This window comes from Chiloscyllium punctatum, chromosome 1 (assembly GCF_047496795.1).
Source record: "Chiloscyllium punctatum isolate Juve2018m chromosome 1, sChiPun1.3, whole genome shotgun sequence".
Taxonomy (NCBI): domain Eukaryota; kingdom Metazoa; phylum Chordata; class Chondrichthyes; order Orectolobiformes; family Hemiscylliidae; genus Chiloscyllium; species Chiloscyllium punctatum.
In genome coordinates, this window is record NC_092739.1 from 122,845,193 (window position 1) to 122,866,276 (window position 21,084).

Sequence of the window (21,084 nt, forward strand, 5' to 3'; positions counted from 1 at the left end):
CATTGTGAAACATTATTCTGCAATCATTTCCATATTCATGGTCACCAAATTAACTAAAAGAATCAGACCATCATTGACTTTAACGAGGCCAAAAAAAATTTATTTGGCTTTTCCTTCACACCTTCCTCGTGCTTTTGGAAAGTTTTGTTTGGAATTTGGTCCCAATGATGTTGAAGCTTTAAATCAGACATACAATGAACATTTTAAAACAAATAAAATCCGCAGTAGAATGATAAAAGTTGCTCCCTCCCTATCACTGGACACACTGGCAAAATGGAGCAACTTAAATGTAAATGAAAATGATATTAAAGAGGTTACCAGTTATCCAGAACCAGTTCTGAGGAAGGATCACCTGACCTTAACATTAACTCTGAATTCTCTTCACAGATGCCAGACCGGCTGAGCTTTTCCAGGAACTTCTGTTTTCATTTCTAATTTACAGCAATTTAAATAAGTTGTTAACCCTTTAAAATAGGATTAATTTAATGGAGTTGGGCCAAATATATCAAATGTCATTGGGAGAATATTTAGAATGCAGTGATCATTGTATCATCAGGTTAGAATGATGGGGGAAAATGAGAATACTGCTCCTCAGATGCTGCCTGAACTGCTGTGCTCTTCCAGCACCACTAATCCAGAATCTGGTTTCCAGCATCTGCAGTCATTGTTTTTACCGAAAATGAGAATAGCTCATCAAGAATAAGAATAGTCAAATGACAGAGAACAGAGTTGGGGTGGACTGACTGAAATTGAAGGCTATTGGAAAAAGCCATAAGTGAACTGAGGAAACTGGGTATATCAAAGAGGAGATGGTTCAAGTACAATCCTCATATGTCCTCAAATGGGAAAGGAAAGACAAACAAATCCAAAGCTCCCTGGATTACAAAGGAAATAGCAATTAAGTTAAAGAAGAAAAAAATGTGTACATGACCAGTGTCAGGTCAGTTGTCAGGTATTAAACACAATTGAGAGCCAAGCTAAATACTGAACATTCAGGAGGGAGGTGAAGTAGTTAGTAAGACAAGCAAAGAGAGATTAAAACAAGACTGATGGTTAAGAAAAAGAGAAATCCCAAAGTCTAATGTAGCAACAGAAATAGGAAAAGGGTTGTAAAACAACGAGTGCGGACAATTGGAGACCAGAAAAGCAATTATAAGGTTGCTGGGAAGAGGTGTGAAATTAATACTTTGCATCTGTGTTTACTTGGGAGGTAGATGCTTCCCAGGCTGTGATGACCAAGGAGGAAACTCAGTCACGAGAAAGGTTTCCAACTGATTAGGAGGAGTTATTGAATAAGCTGCCAGCACTTAAAAGTTGTTAAGGCACTGGAACTGAATGAGATACATCGAAGAATATTGAAGGAAGTGAAAGGAGAAATTGCAGGGGCACTGGCAATACTCTTTCAGCCTTACCTAGATTTGGCAGCACCGTCAGAGGTTTGAGGAATTGCAAATTAAACCTTGATCAAAAAAAAACTGTAATGAGAAGCCCAGAAATTGTAGGTGTGCTCACTTAACTTTGGTGGTGGAGAAACTGCTGGAAGCAATTATTCGTGATAGAGTTCACAGTCACATGGAAGTGTCAGTATGGATTTATTAAAGGAAAAACATGTCCAACTATCTTGGAGTTTTTATTTGAAGAGGAAACTGAAAGGGATGATGTGGTGCCCATAAGCTTGCAAAAAATGTTTGATATAGTCTCTTGTGAGAACAGTTATAGCTGACAGACTGAAAATAGCAATATGGATACAAAATTGTAGGAAACAGTGAGTAATGGTTAATAGATATTTTTCAGTTTGGAGGAAGATTTGTACTGGGGTTCCCCAGGGGTTGTTAATGGGAATGGTAATGGTTGCTTTTTTATATGTAGATTTTCATGGCTGTGGACAATTTCAAAGTTTCTGGCTACAGTGAACCTGGGAGAATTGCAAACTGCAAGTGATACAGTGTCAAACTCCAAAAGGATAGAGACAAGTTTGGTGGAGTGGGCAGACAGGATGCAAATGAAATTAAATATTGAAAAATGCAATGTGATACAGTTTGGTTGAAAGGATATGGAGAGACAGTATAAAATAAAGGGGACTATTCTAAAGGGTATGCAAGAGCAGAGAGATCTGGGTGTATATGTCAGTAAAGGTGGCAGAACAGTTTTAGACAGAGAGAGAGAGAGAGAGAGAGAGAGAGAGGGAGAGAGAAAGAGTGGGGGGAGAGAGATGGCCGCTAATGAAACATACAGTATTGTACACTTAATTGAAAAGTATGACAGTGGTGTAAAGGCAATGTCACTGAACTAATAATCTAGAATGCCAGGTTAATGTTCTGAGGACATTTAGAGGGCTCCAGAGATAGGGCTGGAGTGTGGGACGAGCTGGGTACCTCTTTGGGGGAGCTGGTACAGGTACGACGGGTCAAATGGCCTCCTTCTGTATTGTGTGCTTCTGTGACATGGGTTTGAATCTCACCATGGCAAATGGTGAAATTTGAATTTAATTTAGAAAAGAAATCTGAAATAAAGAAACATGCTTGTCTCATGTCAACCCTATAACTATGTAGGCTGTTGTAAAAACCCGACTGTTTCACTAATGTCCTTCAGTGAAGGAAGTCTGCCATCCTTTTCTAGTCTGTGCTACATGTGACTCCCGGCCCATAGCAATGTGGTTCTCTCTAAATGTTCTTTGGGGAATTAGAGACAGTCAGGAGCATAGGAGGTTGAGGGGTGACCTTATAGGGGTTTATAAGGTCAAGAGGGGCATAGATAAGGGTGAACAGCAACGGGCTTTTCCTAGAGCGTGGGAGTTCAAAACTAGAAGGCATTTTTTAAGATGAAAGGAGAACGATTTAAAAAGGACGTGAGGAGCAAGACAGAGGACAGAGTGTGGTTCCTGTGGGGAATGAACTGTCACAGGAGGTAGCTGATGCAGGTACAATTACAACATTTAAAAGACATTTAGATAAGGTACATGAATAGGAAAGGTTTACAGGGATATAGGGCAAACACAGACAAGTGAGACGAGTTTAATTTGGGAACATGGTCAGCATGAACTAGTTGGAGGGAAGGGCCTGTTTCGATGCAGTATGACTACAACAACAGCAAGGAAGTCACTAGTTAGGCCTCAGCTGGAGTACAGTGCTTGTTCTGGCTGCCACACTGTCTAAAGGATGCAAACACATTGCATGGATTGCAGAAGACATTTACAAAAATGGCTACAGAAATGAAACACTTCAATTATGACCCTATGCTGTTGGAGAGGAAAACGCTAAGAGGAGTCTAATAAATGTTTTAAAAATCATGATAGGTGTGGACAGTGTAGATAGGGACAAACCGTTCCCACTTGTTATCAGATTGAGAACCAGACAGCAGTTGAGAACAGTTTTAAAGTGCATTTCAAAAGAAGCAAATGTGAAGTGAGAGAATACTTTGTGCAAAGATATGGGGATAATGTAGGAGAATGGCACCAAGCCATAATGCATAGAGAGCTGATGCAGAGATGATGGGCCAAATGGCCTTCTTCTGCAATGCAACTATTTTGTGATTCTGAGTTAAGTGGGAATGTTTGTTGATGATTACACAATGTTCAGTAACATTCACAATTCCACCGATAATGAATCAAGTCCAGACCAAACGCAGCAATACCTGCCTGATATCAAGATTTGGACTGACAACTGGCAAGCAATATTTGCATTACACAAGTACCAGGAATGAGCATCTCAAGTCAGATAATCTGACCATTGTCCGTTGATATTCAATGACATTACTGTTGAGTCTTCCACTATTGACAGCCTGCAGATTACCACTGAAAAACTGAATTTGACTAACCATATAAATACACTATTTACAAACACAGGTAAGAAGCTAGAAATCCTAAAGTGAGTAACTCATCTCCTATCTAAGTCAGGAGTGTGATGGAATATTTCCTAGTTGAATGGATGCATACAGTTCCAAAAATACTCAGGAAGCAAATGCATAAGGCATCACAACTATGTGGATTAGAGTAGATGGGCTCGTGATCATCTGTCTTTCTTTTTATTGCTGGAAGAAGACTGACAGACAAGAGGTAATAAGGTCAAGACAGTATGCAATATTGGCCAAAGTGCTTTCAAAGATAATGGTACAGAATTTCATAAGTCCAAATTTGCTAATTAAAAAAAAGGTAGATGGCATCATGGACAATGTGGAAGACAGAACAATATTACAAAGGGATATTGACACACCAAAGTCAATGGGCAAAACTGCAGCAGATGGAGTTCAATGTAAGTAAGTGAGAGATTATCCATTTTGTACCAAGAAAGAATAGTTGACGGTACTTTCTAGATGGTATGAAATGAAATTCAGTGGCTGTCCAAAGACACTTTGGGACTCAGATACATAGATCTTTAAAATGTCACAAACAGGTGCAGAAATAATCTAGAAAGCTAATGGAGTGCTAGACCTTATATCTTCAGCTGTAATCCTTCTTCAAGGCTGAAGAAGGTACACCCAAACTGTTGACTTCTCCACCTCCTGATGCTGCCTGGCTTGCTGTGTTCTTCTACCCTCCTGCATGTCTACACTGAATAGTAGAACAGGCTTGAGGGGTTGAATCAACGAGGTAAAAACAATGACTGCAGATGCTGGAAACAGATTCTGGATTAGTGGTGCTGGAAGAGCACAGCAGTTCAGGCAGCATCCAAGTAGCTTCGAAATCGACGTTTCGGACCTTCATCAGGAATAAAGGCAGTGAGCCTGAAGCGTGGAGAGATAAGCTAGAGGAGGGTGGGGGTGGGGAGAAAGTAGCATAGAGTACAATGGGTGAGTGGGGCAGGGGATGAAGGTGATAGGTCAGGGAGGAGAGGGTGGAGTGGATAGGGAGAAAAGGAGATAGGCAGGTAGGATAAGTCCGGACAAGTCATGGGGACAGTGCTGAGCTGGAGGTTTAGAACTAGGGTGAGGTGGGGGAAGGGGAAATGAGGAAACTGTTGAAGTCCACATTGATGCCCTAGGGTTGAAGTGTTCCGAGGCGGAAGATGAGGCGTTCTTCCTCCAGGCATCTGATGGTGAGGGAGCGGTGGTGAAGGAGGCTCAGGACCGCCATGTCCTCGGCAGAGTGGGAGGATGCCCTCCAACGCATCTTGTCTACATCCCGCACCTCCGCCCTCAGACCCCACCCCTCCAACCATAACAAGGACAGAACACCCCTGGTGCTCACCTTCCACCCTACCAACCTTCGCATAAACCAAATCACCCGCCGACATTTCCGCCACCTCCAAACAGACCCCACCACCAGGGATATATTTCCCTCCTCACCTCTTTCCGCCTTCCGCAAAGACCGTTCCCTCCGTGACTACCTGGTCAGGTCCACACCCCCCTACAACCCACCCTCCAATCCTGGCACTTTCCCCTGCCACCGCAGGAACTGTAAAACCTGTGCCCACACCTCCTCCCTCACCTCTATCCAATGCCCTAAAGGAGCCTTCCACATCCATCAAAGTTTTATTTGCACATCGACTAATATCATTTATTGTATCCGTTGCTCCCGATGCAGTCTCCTCTACATTGGGGAGACTGGGCGCCTCCTAGCAGAGCGCTTTAGGGAACATCTCCGGGACACCCGCACCAATCAACCACACCGCCTCGTGGCCCAACATTTCAACTCCCCCTCCCACTCTGCCGAGGACATGGAGGTCCTGGGCCTCCTTCACCACCGTTCCCTCACCAGCAGACGCCTGGAGGAAGAACGCCTCATCTTCCGCCTCGGAACACTTCAACCCCAGGGCATCAATGTGGACTTCAACAGTTTCCTCATTTCCCCTTCCTCCACCTCACCCTAGTTCTAAACTTCCAGCTCAGCACTGTCCCCATGACTTGTCCGGACTTGTCCTACCTGCCTATCTTCTTTTCCACCTAGCCACTCCACCCTCTCCTCCTTGACCTATCACCTTCATCCCCTCCCCCACTCACCCATTGTACTCTATGCTACTTTCTCCCCACCCCCACCCTCCTCTAGCTTATCTCTCCACGCTTCAGGCTCACTGCCTTTATTCCTGATGAAGGGCTTTTGCCCGAAACGTCGATTTCGAAGCTACTTGGATGCTGCCTGAACTGCTGTGCTCTTCCAGCACCACTAATCCAGAATTGAGGGGTTGAATGGGCTACTCCTGTTTCTCTGTTCCAAAGCAGTGATTGCTCAGGTGAAAACTGGGCTCAAGAGATCTAATATAGCTCTGAGATAAATGGGCACATAATTGAGAGGAAGCAACATATTTGAACACAAACTTAGAGTATAAAGGAAAATTAGGAATGATATGTTAGTAGAAAGGGCAGATAGTTTCAGGATGAACAGATGGAAATGAATCTTTTGCTTTTAAATTGATGCATTTTCATTGATTGAATTCTCATGCAGATTTGTTTGGTAATCTGTAAAAACAAGCTCTGAACTCACATGTTCATACAGAGAATGGATCTACATTTTGCAGTATTTGGGCAGTCTGGTTTGAAAACTGTTTATTACATTTGAATTTCTATGTGGGCCTCACTCAGTTAATGGGGGACAAATACACCACATGGAACTTTTGAATGCAAGTGAACTATTCCATCCATTGGAAGGTCAGGTGAATCTTATTTAGTAAAACAGATAAAGCTCAATTCATTGCTTGAATTAATGCCTACAAAACATCTCAGCCATCATACACTCTGGCTTAAGGAATGCAGTAGATCAATTAACTATAGGAGGAAATTAGTGGGTGGCACAGTGGCACAGTGGCTAGCACTGCTGCCTCGCAGCGCCAGAGACCCAGGTTCAATTCCCGCCTCAGGCGACTGACTGTGTGGAGTGTGCACGTTCTCCCCGTGTCTGCGTGGGTTTCCTCCTGGTGCTCTGGTTTCCTCCCACAGTCCAAAGATGTGCAGGTCAGGTGAATTGGCCATGCTAAATTGCCCGTAGTGTTAGGTAAGGGGTAAATGTAGGGGTATGGGTGGGTGGCGGGTCGGTGTGGACTTGTTGGGCCGAAGGGCCTGTTTCCACACTGTAAGTAATCTAATCTAATCTAAATTTCTGGAAAAATATAGTTATATTTCTGTATCTCATTCCATTAAAAATAGTTACAATTTATGAATTATTGTACAAGCTATCGAGATATGAAGGGTGATTTCAAGCTAATTAGATTGATAAGCCTATTGAAGAACTTATCTTGAAATATGTTTAAATGATTTGTGCAGCATAGAAGTCATTATGGTTTCCTTCAGCAATGAATGTGTTAATTCACAAATGTAATTTTACCTGTTTTGATGTCTGCGCTGATTTCATATCTATTTTGAAATAGAAATCAAGGAAGAAGAAAAAACAGTTAAATCATTATAATACAATAACCAGTGAGAGCAAAGTCATTTAATAATTTACTTGAAGTTTATACATAATAATTACAAGTCATATTAAATTGTGACAAAAATACTCGAGTCTTATTTTCTAATGTCAATTTTCAAATGTTGCCCATTTATAGTGAGATTTAACTTCACATGTTGTTGCTGAGACCATGTCATACTGGACCATTATTGTTGCTAAGGAAACCTGACTGGCCATATTTCCTTGGTAAGTTGTAATATGACACCATTTACTGAACTTATAAGTTTATAAACATCACACATCATTTCAATATATATATTAGTGAATTCACTTTGTACTTTTTAAATTCAAAAGATAGAATTGTTTACATTAAGCTTTATGACTTTAACATATAGCACTGTCACAATTAAATACTCATGAAGCCGAAAAGAAGTTTAATGTATAAACATACTATTGGTGAATTAACAATTCAGATGACAAAAATTATTCAGTATAACGTTATATCTTATTACTGTAATTCATTTAAGAATATTTATTTCAACTATCTTTTCCCAGAAGACTTTCAGGAGTTCCACTGAAGAATAACCCAGATCTTAATTGGAAGAATCTGAGAATAGAGAAGTACTTGATTCTCTGTCCCCTAAAACAACAATAAAAGTATTTTTAGAAATACTTTACCCTACACTAACAAATTCAGAATAAGGATATGGAAGTTATATTAGAAACTGGAAATAATATTTCTGGTATGAATTCATCAATTGCTCTGCTGAATTTACTTTATGGGAAGTATTAGAAAAAGGGAATGCTCACTACAGAACATGATCACATAGAGATGCCTCTTCTCAAGCTAAACAGTTGATTGGCTACAAAGTACTGGTAATTCTGATGTGCATTTCATTTGCATTTCAAAGATAAGGACAGTAGGTGATTTGGAACAGCATCACTACTATCAAGTCACATACCAAACGCCTGAAAATCGCTACCAAACAGACTCTGACAGTACTTTGACCATATGGACTTTACGTGGTTCAAGAGGATGAACACCCTCTTCTCCAAGGAAATCAGAGTTGGGCATTAAATATCAAGTTAATCAACACTCACAATTAGTGGATGACCTTTTTAAAAAAAACACAAAATATTCAGGAAAAAAATTCCACCTCGGTTGTCACAATCCAAGAACTTTTTTGGATAAGAGTTGTTCTTCCAAGAGTTAATTTTAATAAAGTACTGATCATAGGCTTACTCAAATAAAGTGATGAACAAACACCAAAGGAACTGGGCAAAAGATCAGTATGTAACTAATCACACAACTATACAGTACAAGCAACAGAAAGAGAGGGGAGGAAAGACAGAGTGAGTGCGAGTGTGATTGCGAGTGTGTGTGAGTGAGTGACTGAGAGAGACAGAGAAAAAAACACCACATTCATTGTTGAGATTATGTTCTAAAAATCAATGAAATTCAGTCAGCAGAATTGGAGTGAACCATAAATTGTTTTTACAACTACCAGGAAAGGGTTGATTAGCTTGAATTCCAAAACATTGTCAAATAATTGCTTAAAACCACAAATTTGTAGATGTGAGTAATTTCAAAGGCTACATCTGCAGGAACCATTAAATTTGAGATTATTAACATTTGTTGCTTAAAGTACCAAGAGATAAGGAACACAAAGGTAAGTAAATAGAGCTGAGGTATAAATCCGCAGCTGCATCTGGTCAATGGCAGATTGGGCTGACAAGGGGCTGGTTATATTTCACAGTAACTGATATCGGTCAGATTCTGCAAAGTTCAAAATGAAAGATCTGTCCAGTCTGCTTAGAAAATGAAAAATTATTTTTAATAAAAGTAAATTTGTTGTGAAAAAGCAGAACATTGCACAATCCCATACTTGCCTTCTATTTAATAGTGTCATGAGAGGGCAGCAAAAGAAAGACAAAAATATCTCCCTTGCATCATACATTTTTGAATCTTCACAATTAAGTTTTCTAATACTTTTACATAAGAGAAAGATTTGTTTTGTATAAAAGTCAGAAACACATTTGTTTCATTTATGTAAAGAAAAGATAATGGGACAGAAATTTCAGTGAACTTAAGGTTCATTCCCTGTATCTGAATGGTAGGGCCTGAGGTGTCCCCCAATATTGGGCTTCTGGCCAATATCAATCATCATGGAAACTGAGGAAACTGTGCTAGGGAGTGGCAGCCTGTGTTCTCTAAATCTGTAGTTGGCAGAAGGACTGGAAACAGCAGGTCGGGGTTTAGAAGAGATAGGAGTTTGGGGATGGAACACAGGAATCAGGGACAGGAAGTGGGCAGACAAACAACTGTCAACAATTGGGAGATCAGAAGCCAGGATGAAGGTCAAGAAAGCAGCCCCACTATTGCCCAGAAGTCCTCTCCTTTGTCTGGCTCCATATTTAAAAAAAAACAAATCTCAAAACCTTCTTTACGACATAAATCACACAGTCTAGTTTTAGTTCAGGGTTATGGAAGCGGTCACCTCAAATGTAAATTATAATTCAGAACTTGAAATTCTCAACCGTTCCTTAAGCAATACAGTAGAGTGTCCCCAAACAGCTTGACATTTCCATGCACTTTCTGCCTGTCATACTGGCGTGCATTATGATAATTGCTGCCTAAGAAACCTGCACATTATAAGTTATTATCAGATCCTTCAATTCACTACGTTTTGTGGGATATTATTCCCTGTAAATTGGCTGTTACTGTTCCCTGCATTACAACAGTAACTAGACTTCATTGGCTATTGCAGGATTGGTGGTATCTTGAATTCATCGAAATGTACTGTTTAAGACCATAAGATTTAGTTGGCCATTTAGCTGGGCGAACGTGAGGACTGTAGATGCTGGAGATTAGAGTCAAGAGTGTGGTGCTGGAAAAGCACAGCAAGTCAGGACTCTGAAGAACTTTTGCCCGAAATGTTGACTCTCCTGCTCCTCGGATGCTGCCTGACCTGCTGCGCTTTTCTAACACCACATACTTGGCCATTTAGGTGACTGAGTCTGCTCTATGATTTAATGTGATCACGGTTGATCTGGTAATCCTGAAATTCACTTTGCTGCCTTTCCCCGTACTCTTTGATTATGTTACTGGTTAAATATACTGCTGAATTTACCCAACAACCAAGGCTCAATAGCTATTTGCAGGAAAGAATTCACTACCCTCAGAAGAGATTCCTTCTCATCTATGTTTTAAATGGATTACACTTTATTCTGAGACTACACTCAATGATCCTCAATATTCTCAAGGGGAAACAACCTCTCTACATCTACCTTGTCAAACTCTGTAATATTCTCATATGCTTCAATAAAATCTCATTATTCTAAACTCCAATGAGTATATGCAAAACCTATTCATAAGAAAATCTCACTGTATCATGGAACTACCTGATGCACCTTCACCTGGACTGCCTGAATGTTACTATGTATTTCCTGAGGTAAAACAACCAAAATTGTTCACAATATTCTAGGTGTGGTCTAGCCTTGTATAGCTTCAGAAATAATATATTTATACTGCACTCACACTGAAAAAAAGGCAACATTCATTTTTCTTCATTATTATCCAGTGAAACTTTTAAAACATTCATTCTTGGGATGCAAGCATCATTGACTGGGCCAGCATTTATTGGTCTTCCCTAGTAGCCCTTAAGAAGGTTGTCATGAGCTGAATTCTTGATCTGCTACAGTTCATGAGCTGTAGGTGGACTTCATGATGCTACTAGGGAGGGAATTCCAGGATTTAGAAGGGCAGGACTTAGACAGCTAATGGTAGGGTCCTCCATAGTGTTCTCAATCAGAGACCTAGGACTGCAAGTACATAGTTCTTTGCAAGTTGCATCACAGATAGACAGCGTGGTTAAGAAGATATTTAGCATACTTGCCTTCACTGCTGAAAACATAGAGTTACAGGAGTTGGGATGTCATGTTGAGGTTGTACAGGATGTTGGTGAGTCCACTTTTGAGTACTGTGTAGAGTTGCAGTCATTTGGAAGGATATCATTAAATTGGAGAAGACTTAGAAAAGTGGGAGCAGCGGCCGAGGAAAAACGAACCCGGGAGACTACAGCTAAGGTAAGACAGTTTGTTTCAAAATTACTTACCTGTAGCGGGCAGCGGTTTTTTTTTCTCTCTTCACAAAAAGAGCGGGAGCAGCAGAGGAAGTGACGGTAAACAGAGGGGCAGCCGGGAAGGAGAACGGTGAGTATAAATACTCCCCCTTTAATCACCAACGGTCATTTGAGTGGGAGCAGCGGCCGAGGAAAAACGAACCCGGGAGACTACAGCTAAGGTAAGACAGTTTGTTTCAAAATTACTTACCTGTAGCGGGCAGCGGAAGTGAGGTTGGAGCGCATAGCTGGGTGGGAAGGCAAGTGATTAGTATTTGAGTGGGTGTGTTCTAGACCCCAGGTCCTACTTCCGTAGGGCCTCCCTCCCACCCTCCTCCTCTAACCTAACTTTAAAGTCCACAGGTTATTGACTCAGTGTTCTTGTTTTTGGAGACAGTGTACAGTCATGGCAGCGCAGGCGGTGGAATGTTCCTCCTGCAGGATGTTTGAGGTAGGGGTGACCACCGATACTCCTGCCGACTTCGTGTGCAGGAAATGCAGTCAGATCCTGATCCTCACCGAACGAGTTAGGGAACTGGAACTGGAGCTGGATGAGCTGAGGATTATTCGAGAGGCTGAGAGGGTGATCGATAGAAGCTACAGGGACATAGTTACGCCAGAGAACAGAGGTAGCTGGGTAACAGTTAGAGGTGGGAAGGGGAAGAAACAGGCAGTGCAGGGTTCCCCTGTGGTCGTTCCCCTAAAAAATAAGTATGCAGCTTTGGAAACTGTTGGGGGGGGACAGCCTTGCAGGTGTAAGCTGCAGTGAAGGGGTCTGTGGCTCTGAGATTCAGAAGGGAAAGGGGGAGAAGAGGAGAGCGCTAGTTATAGGGGACTCTCTAGTTAGAGGGACGGACAGGCGGTTCTGTGGACATGGGCGAGACTCTCGGATGGTTTGTTGCCTCCCAGGTGCTAGGGTCCGAGACGTCTCGGACCGTGTCTTCAGAATCCTTAAGGGGGAGGGTGTGCAGCCAGAAGTCGTGGTACACATTGGCACCAACGACATAGGTAGGAAGAGGGGTGGGGAGGTCATTCAAGAGCTCAAGGAGTTAGGCTGGAAGCTAAAAGCTAGGACAGACAGAGTCGTCATCTCTGGGTTGTTGCCGGTGCCACGTGACAGAGAGGCAAAGAATAGGGAGAGAGTGCAGTTGAACACGTGGCTGCAAGGATGGTGTAGGAGGGAGGGCTTCAGATATTTGGACAATTGGACTGCATTCTGGGGAAGGTGGGACCTGTATAAACAGGACGGGTTGCACCTGAACCAGAAGGGCACCAATATCCTGGGGGGTAGGTTTGCTAGCACTCTTCGGGGGGGTTTAAACTAATTTGGCAGGGGGATGGGATCCGGACTTGTAGTCCAGCAAGTAAGCTAGCTGTGTGTCAGGATGTCCAAGACTGTAGGGAGGCTGTGGAGAAGGTAGCACTGACAGGGACTACTTGCGGACACAGAGATGGGCTCAAGTGCGTATACTTCAATGCAAGGAGTATCAGAAATAAGGTGGGTGAACTTAAGGCGTGGATCGGTACCTGGGACTACGATGTTGTGGCCATCACGGAAACATGGATAGATGAGGGACAGGAATGGCTGTTGGAGGTTCCTGGTTACAGATGTTTCAGTAAGATTAGGGAGGGTGGTAAAAAAGGAGGGGGGGTGGCATTGCTAATTAGAAATGGTATAACGGCTGCAGAAAGGAAGTTTGAGGGGGATCTGCCTCTGGAGGTAGTATGGGCTGAAGTCAGAAATAGGAAAGGTGCAGTCACCTTGTTGGGTGTTTATTATAGGCCCCCCAATAGCAGCAGAGATGTGGAGAAACAGATTGGGAAACAGATTTTGGAAAGGTGCAGAAGCCACAGGGTCGTAGTCATGGGCGACTTCAACTTCCCAAATATTGATTGGAAGCTCTTTAGATCAAGTAGATTGGATGGGGCGGTGTTTGTGCAGTGTGTCCAGGAAGCTTTTCTAACGCAGTATGTAGATTGTCCAACCAGAGGGGAGGCCATATTGGATTTGGTACTCGGTAACGAACCGGGACAAGTGGTGGGCTTGTTAGTGGGTGAACATTTTGGTGATGGCGACCACAATTCTGTGACTTTCACCTTGGTTATGGAGAGAGATAGGTGCGCACAACAAGGAAGTTTTTACAATTGGGGGAAGGGAAATTACGATGCTGTAAGACAGGATTTGAGGAACATACGTTGAGAGCATAGGCTGTCAGGGAAGGATGTGGTGGAAATGTGGAACTTTTTCAAGGAGCAGATACGACGTGTCCTTGATATATATGTACCGATCAGGCAGGAAAGAAATGGTCGTGTGAGGGAGCCTTGGTTGACGAGGGAGGTTGAATGTCTAGTAAAGAGGAAGAAGGAGGCTTACATAAGGTTGAGGAAACAAGGTTCAGACAGAGCAGTGGAGGGATACAGGATAGCCAGAAGGGACCTGAAGAAAGGGATTAGGAGAGCTAAGAGAGGGCATGAAAAATCCCTGCCGGATAGGATCAAGGATAACCCCAAGGCATTCTATGCGTATGTGAGAAACCTGAGAATGACGAGAACGAGGGTAGGTCCGATCAAGGACAGTGGTGGGAGACTGTGTATTGAGTCGGAAGAGATAGGAGAGGTCTTGAACAAGTACTTCTCTTCAGTATTTACGAACGAGAGGGACCGTATTGTTGAAGAGGAGAGCGTGAAACGGACTGATAAGCTAGAAGAGATACCTGTTAGGAAGGAAGAGGTGTTGGACATTTTGAACAACTTGAGGATAGACAAGTCCCCCGGGCCTGACGGGATATATCCTAGGATTATGTGGGAAGCAAGAGAGGAAATTGCAGTACCGTTGGCAATGATCTTCTCGTCTTCACTGGCAACTGGGGTGGTACCAGGGGACTGGAGAGTAGCGAATGTTGTGCCCCTGTTCAAAAAAGGGAATAGGGATAACCCCGGGAATTACAGGCCAGTTAGTCTTACTTCTGTGGTAGGCAAAGTAATGGAAAGGGTACTGAGGGATAGGATTTACGAGTATCTGGAAAGACACTGCTTGATTAGGGACAGCCAGCACGGATTTGTGAAGAGTAGGTCTTGCCTTACAAGTCTTATTGAATTCTTCGAGGAGGTGACCAAGCATGTGGATGAGGGTAGAGCAGTGGATGTAGTGCACATGGATTTTAGTAAGGCATTTGATAAGGTTCCCCATGGTAGGCTTATGCGGAAAGTCAGGAGGCATGGGATAGAGGGAAATTTGGCCAATTGGATAGAAAACTGGCTAACCGGTCGAAGTCAGAGAGTGGTGGTAGATGGTAAATATTCAGCATGGAGTCCAGTTACAAGTGGAGTTCCGCAGGGATCAGTTCTGGGTCCTCTGCTGTTTGTAATTTTTATTAATGACTTAGATGAGGGAGTCGAAGGATGGGTCAGTAAATTTGCAGATGATACAAAGATAGGTGGAGTTGTGGACAGTGAGGAGGGCTGTTGTCGGCTGCAGAGGGACTTAGATATGATGCAGAGCTGGGCTGAGGAGTGGCAGATGGAGTTCAACCCTGCCAAGTGTGAGGTTGTCCATTTTGGAAGAACAAATAAGAATGCGGAATACAGGGTTAATGGTAGGGTTCTTGGTCAGGTGGAGGAACAGAGGGATCTTGGGGTCTATGTACATAGATCTTTGAAGGTTGCCACTCAGGTGGATAGAGTTTGTAAGAAGGCCTATGGAGTATTATTGTTCATTAGCAGAGGGATTGAATTCAAGAGTCGTGAGGTGATGTTGCAGCTGTACAGGACTTTGGTTAGGCCACATTTGGAGTACTGTGTGCAGTTCTGGTCGCCTCACTTTAGGAAAGATGTGGAAGCTTTGGAGAGGGTGCAAAGAAGATTTACCAGGATGTTGCCTGGAATGGAGAGTAGGTCGTACAAGGATAGGTTGAGAGTTCTCGGCCTTTTCTCGTTGGAACGGCGAAGGATGAGGGGTGACTTGATAGAGGTTTATAAGATGATCAGAGGAATAGATAGAGTAGACAGTCAGAAACTTTTTCCCCGGGTACAACAGAGTGTTACAAGGGGACATAAATTTAAGGTGAAGGGTGGAAGGTATAGGGGAGATGTCAGGGGTGGGTTCTTTACCCAGAGAGTGGTGGGGGCATGGAATGCGCTGCCCGTGGGAGTGGTAGAGTCAGATTCATTGGCGACCTTTAAGCGGCATTTGGATAGGTACATGGATGGGTGCTTAATCTAGGATAGAAGTTCGGCACAACATCGTGGGCCGAAGGGCCTGTTCTGTGCTGTATTGTTCTATGTTCTATGTAAAAGATTTACCAGGATATTGTCAGGATTGGAGGGTTTGAGTTTAAGGATTAGGCTGGGATCTTTTTCACTGGAATATAGGTGTTGAAGGTTGTCCTTCTAGAGGTTTATAAAATCATAAGGTGAATAGCAATGGTCTTTTCCCTAAGATCGGGAGTTCAAAATTAGGGGGCATATTTTTAAGGCAAGAGGAGAAAAATTTAAGAAAAAGGACCTGAAGGGTAACATTTTCCACGTAGAGGGTGGTTGGTATATGGAATGAACTGCCAGAGGAAGTTTCGGATGAAAGTACAGTTACAACATTTAAAAGACATTTGGATGGGTACATGAATAGGAAAGGTTTAGACAGATAGAGGTCAAACGCAAGCAAGGGGGACTAGCTTAGTTTGGAAAACTTGGTCAGCACATATGAAGAGTCTGTTTCCTTGGTGTATGACTTTATGACTCTATAACAGAGAAGGAAAGGTTACGATGGCGTGTGGCTTGGGGTGAACCTGAAGGTGGTGTTCCCATGTACCAGCTACCAATGAGAGATCGTCCCCCCACAATTCTCATTGATTCCAGTTTTACTCAAGCTCCTTGATATTACATTCAGTCAAATATAACCTTGACGTCAAGGGCTGTCATTCTGACCTCACTTCTGGAATCCAGTTTTTTTTCCCCATGTTTGAACCACTGCTATAATGAGGTCAGAAACTGATTGACCCCAGCAGAACCAAACTGGGCATCAGTGAACAGGTCACAGTGTGGAGCAGTGGTCACCTCTACAGAAACACGTCAAATGCTTCCTTTTGCGGTTGACAAAATACGATTCCTCCATCGTTCCACAGAACCCATTCTCAACATTCGCAATTAACCCTTATGTCCTTGTGTACTGTTATCTGTACTTGAATCTGCCCCTTACTAGTATTTTAAACAATTGTTTTTTGAATGTGGGTTAAAATTTATTTTCCACAATCTAATTTGGCTCAGAGGCTCTGTCAGAGCTCAAACTGGGTGTCACAGTGCAGGTTATTGCTGAGCAGGTGCTACCAGATTGCACTGTTTATGACATTGTCCATCACTTTACTGAGTGTAGACTGATGGGGCAGTAATTGATTGGGCTAGCTTTGTCCTGCCTTTTGTGTACAGGACATAACTGGGCAATTTTCTACACTTTCGGGTATATGCCATTGTAGATGGTACATACTGCTGTTACTTAGCGTTAGTAGCAATGTGGAAAATTTTCCCAGTGTAAACTAGCTTTTTGAAATTCAAGTAAGAGGACCCAACTCTATCTGAGTGGCAGTTTTCTGCACTTTCCCCATCTCAATTATATTTAGCTCCTCTGTTTTCTTCTATCAAAGTGCATAATCCCTCATTTTCCCACAAAATATTTCACATGCCAAACTTTTGCCTGCTCACTTAACCTTATATCCTTATATAGACTGCATCATCCTTACCACTCGCCTTCCATTATTTTTGTGTCATTTCACAAATATGACAATAGTACATTTACTTCTCTCATCCAAGTCACTGATATATGTTGTAACTATATGTAATTGAAGGTTCATTCTTTCTACAGAAAGTACCATGTGCCAAACCCAATCCTTGACAGGTTATATTAATGAAGTAGTTACTGATTGCATACAGCACTATTTGTTTTCAATATATTTGGATGCTTCTTTGTTTCGATTCAATACAAAGCCTTATTTTACTTGTAATGCCAGGAAGCAGACAAAACAAATATTTTGTGCTAATAAGTGCATTTCATATATTCCAACATTTAAATATGGATTAAATTTGTTTTCTTTTAGTCCCAAATAGCTCAATTTACAGACATTACTAACAACAGGAAACATTCTTTTAATTACAAGGAATTATGTTAAATGCAGGAAGTGAGATATTCAAAAATGATGCTTTGTATTTCTAGAACATTGATCTACAACGTGATAGCTTCAAGATAAAAAGCATTCAAAAGACTTCCTTAATTATGAGTAGATAGGGCACATACCAGTATCCTCAGAAACCTTAAGTGTAGCCTGAAGAAAATTTAAGATATCGGCATTTCCTGAGAGCTTGTAGTAATGAAGTGCATCATGACCCAGTGCATCTACTAACTTCAAGTTAGCACCCCTCTTGACTAACATTTCGACAGTATTTCCACTACCTTGCTCACAGGCCAACATTACAGCAGTCCTAGAACAGGAGAAAGAAACAAGAATATTGTGAATCATTCATCATAAAATCACAACATATGATTAATGATTATCATGCAATTTAAAAACACTTGCTATGCATTTCATAATTTACTGTATTACAATGTATTGTTCTTAAGACACCAGAATGAACTACTGTGATCCATACTTATAATACTGAATTGGAGGTGGTATCAGTGATCACAAGATAAATCTGGAGATAATTATTAAAGCCAACTATAAGCTGTATCAACAAGAAAACTGAAAGGCAAAGCCATAGAAATAAGTTATTTTTCAATAATTCTAACTTGATCAAGTGAAGAATTAAAGTGTACTCTGTTGCTTATTGCAAAATATTTCTTCAAAGGAAAAATAGCTATATGACCCAGTTTAACAGGATTTATGGCTGTTTTTATGCCTGAGCTCATGTAAACTTTGGCTTACAAATGTGAAAATGCTTTGAGATAAATAACTTTGCTTCAGGAAACAGCTATGCTTTAAATTGGTTTCATTTTGTAACTTAGGTAGTAAAAGAAATAATTGTGTTTTTTATTGTTACATTGAACTTTGTTTGAGGCACTAACAGTTATTGTGGAACCATACAATATTCTTTCAGCAAAGAATACTAGTTGGCTTTGGAATTTTGGAGGACACTAAGATGCACCAGTTGGGATATTTGAGATGATATTTTACTCTGTACAGAAACAAGTCTGAGACGTTAATGATTTAGGTGATATTGAGGCATTCAGTGACTGCCTGGCAAAACCCCTTGCATGACCCAATGAACAGTTCACCGTCCATTTTACAAACTTACTTTGACATTTAGCAATGCTGACAGAAATCCAGCCTTAATTTTTTAATGGCGATTTTGGTTGAAGGACGATGAAGAGTTTCTAATATGATGCACCTGTAGTTTGGACAGGATATGGGAGCAAATTTCCCCAATAGATCTGACCATTGTATTAATAAACAGAGACAGCTAAGAAAGGTTGCAACAGAAGGGAGGAGACTGAAGGCGAGTTATTACACTAACTGAAGAGCAACAGCTTTTATTTTCTTCCTCTATCTTTTCCAAGAGTACAAAAGATGCAAAGTTCTGCTTCTGTAAGTAACAAATAAGTACTAAATCAATATGATCACTACAGCAAATAGGAATGTAAAAATGAGAAAGTTTTACTGCAGCTGGTCAGGACATTGGTAAGACCATCAGTGGAGTACAAATTCAGTTTTTACCTCCTGACTTGAGAAAGGAAATAATTGCATTAGAAGCAATTCAAAGAAGGCTCACTTGACTGATTCATAGAATCCCCACAGTGTGCAAGCCCCTGATAGCTGGGATGAAGGGCTTGTCTTTTCACAGAATCATACAATTCCCAGAGTGTGGAAGTAGGCCATTTGGCCCATTGAATCCACACCAACATCTTAACAGCATCCCATCCAGAGTCATCCCCCTACCCTATCCTTGTAACACTGCATTTCCCATGGCTAACCCACTTAGCTTGCACATCCCTGGAGACTATGGACAATTTAGCATGGCAATCCACCTATCCTGTACATCTTTGGAGTATGGGAGGAAGCTAGAGAAAGAAACCCATGTAACCATGGGGAGACTGTGCAAACTCCACACCGACTGTCACCTGAGGCTGGAATTGAACCTGGCTCCCCTGCCACTGTGCTAACACTGAACCACTGTGTTGCTTTAAGAAAGCTTAGGCCTTTACACATTGGAGTTTAGAAGGACGAGAGGTGCTCATGTTGAAACATACAAAATCCTGGACACACCTGACAGGATAAATATCAGGAAGATTTTATTGTTGGTGGGTAGTTTAGAAACAGGAGTCAGTCAGAGTTCAGAAATAAGAGATCACCCTTTTAAAAGCAAGATGAAGATTTGTTTTCTCTCAGAGGGTCATTGGTCTATTGGAATTGGCTGGTTCTTTGAATTTATCCAGAGCCAAGCTAGATTTTTAATAGACAGAGATTTGATGATTATGGGGAAGCAGACCGGAAAGTGGACAACTCTACATTCTTAAGTTTAAGAGCTTTTGGGCTGAAAACAAGTATTTGGCAGGAAAAAGAGACATCTTTTCTTAAGAGGATTATTCAGCACTGCAAAAATTGTGATAATTTCTCTAATGAAAATGATACAATACTTACAATAGTTGTAAGTATGCTTAGAAAGGAGTTAGAAAATATGATAAATGTGATAATAGCTGGGTTTGCTAGATGTCTTTACTCTATATGGTTATAGCTAATTTCTGTCTAAATAGCCAGCATCAAAAAGTTATTTTTGCAAGGACAACCCAGTGACACACTTCTTTAATGCACACAAAAGATTAACATATTTGTGGTACTCTCATGTTTCCAATATCTAGAAAGAAAAGACCTACTAATATATCTGATGAAGAGTCCTTGGACGTGAAACATTAACTCTGCTCTCTTCCCACAGATGCTTCCAGACCTGCAGTTTCACCAACAATTTCTGTTGTTTTTCTTTCAGACCGACTAATAAACATTGGGCTTCTTAAGTGTCTCTTGGCAACCAACAGATGTGTAGCAACAGAAGCCTCTGACTATCCAGTTATCCATCCTCTCAGATGAGGTTAAAAAAAAGGTTCCACCAATCGTTAAACTGCAGTTTATTTCCTTTTCTTCCCAAACATATTTATGCTCCACAACTCAGGGCAATCTATAAAGTTCCTTCAACCTGAAAATCATCTCTCTGTCTCTGTCACTGTTTCTCTCTCTCTCGGTGTCTCTGTCTCTCTGTCTCTGTCTCTCGCTTTTGCTGTCTCTGTCTCTGTCTCTCGCTATCTCTGTCTCTGGCTATCGCTGTCTCTCATCCTTGATTTCTGTTTCCAGTTTGTTTCTTTTCTCAATTTGTGTGAAGCAAGTTCTGTGTCTAATAAAAACAAATTAATCATATTACAGCTATCAGTAAATATTCAGCCTCTGGGTGACTGTAATCTCTACACCCACCCAGTGCAGTAGCCTTCATAGGCAATAGTAATGTTATGAATTATACAGTTCTTCCTGAGTATTGTAGAGTTTGTCTGCAGCTCTTTGTGCAACAATATCCCAGTGGTACTACATGAGAGCAGTGAAAGCCTCATTGAAGCCTATGTGGCAATATGTAACCCCAAACTGCATGGAACTTGAGCCAACAATTCTATTGGTT

The 21,084-nt window shown here is 41.7% G+C and overlaps 1 protein-coding gene across 8 annotated transcripts in view; it reads right to left on the reverse strand.

The window, feature by feature from the left end:
- rai14 (retinoic acid induced 14) overlaps positions 1-21,084 on the reverse strand; it is a 281,933-nt gene that overhangs the window by 38,004 nt on the left and 222,845 nt on the right. For all 8 annotated transcript variants that reach the window (XM_072573347.1, XM_072573357.1, XM_072573348.1 and 5 more), the window contains 2 exons: positions 17,723-17,907; positions 7,256-7,284 (listed from right to left, as the gene is read on the reverse strand). In XM_072573347.1, the coding sequence (XP_072429448.1) occupies positions 7,256-7,284; positions 17,723-17,907 (214 nt within the window). The remainder of the gene's footprint in view (positions 1-7,255; positions 7,285-17,722; positions 17,908-21,084) is intronic.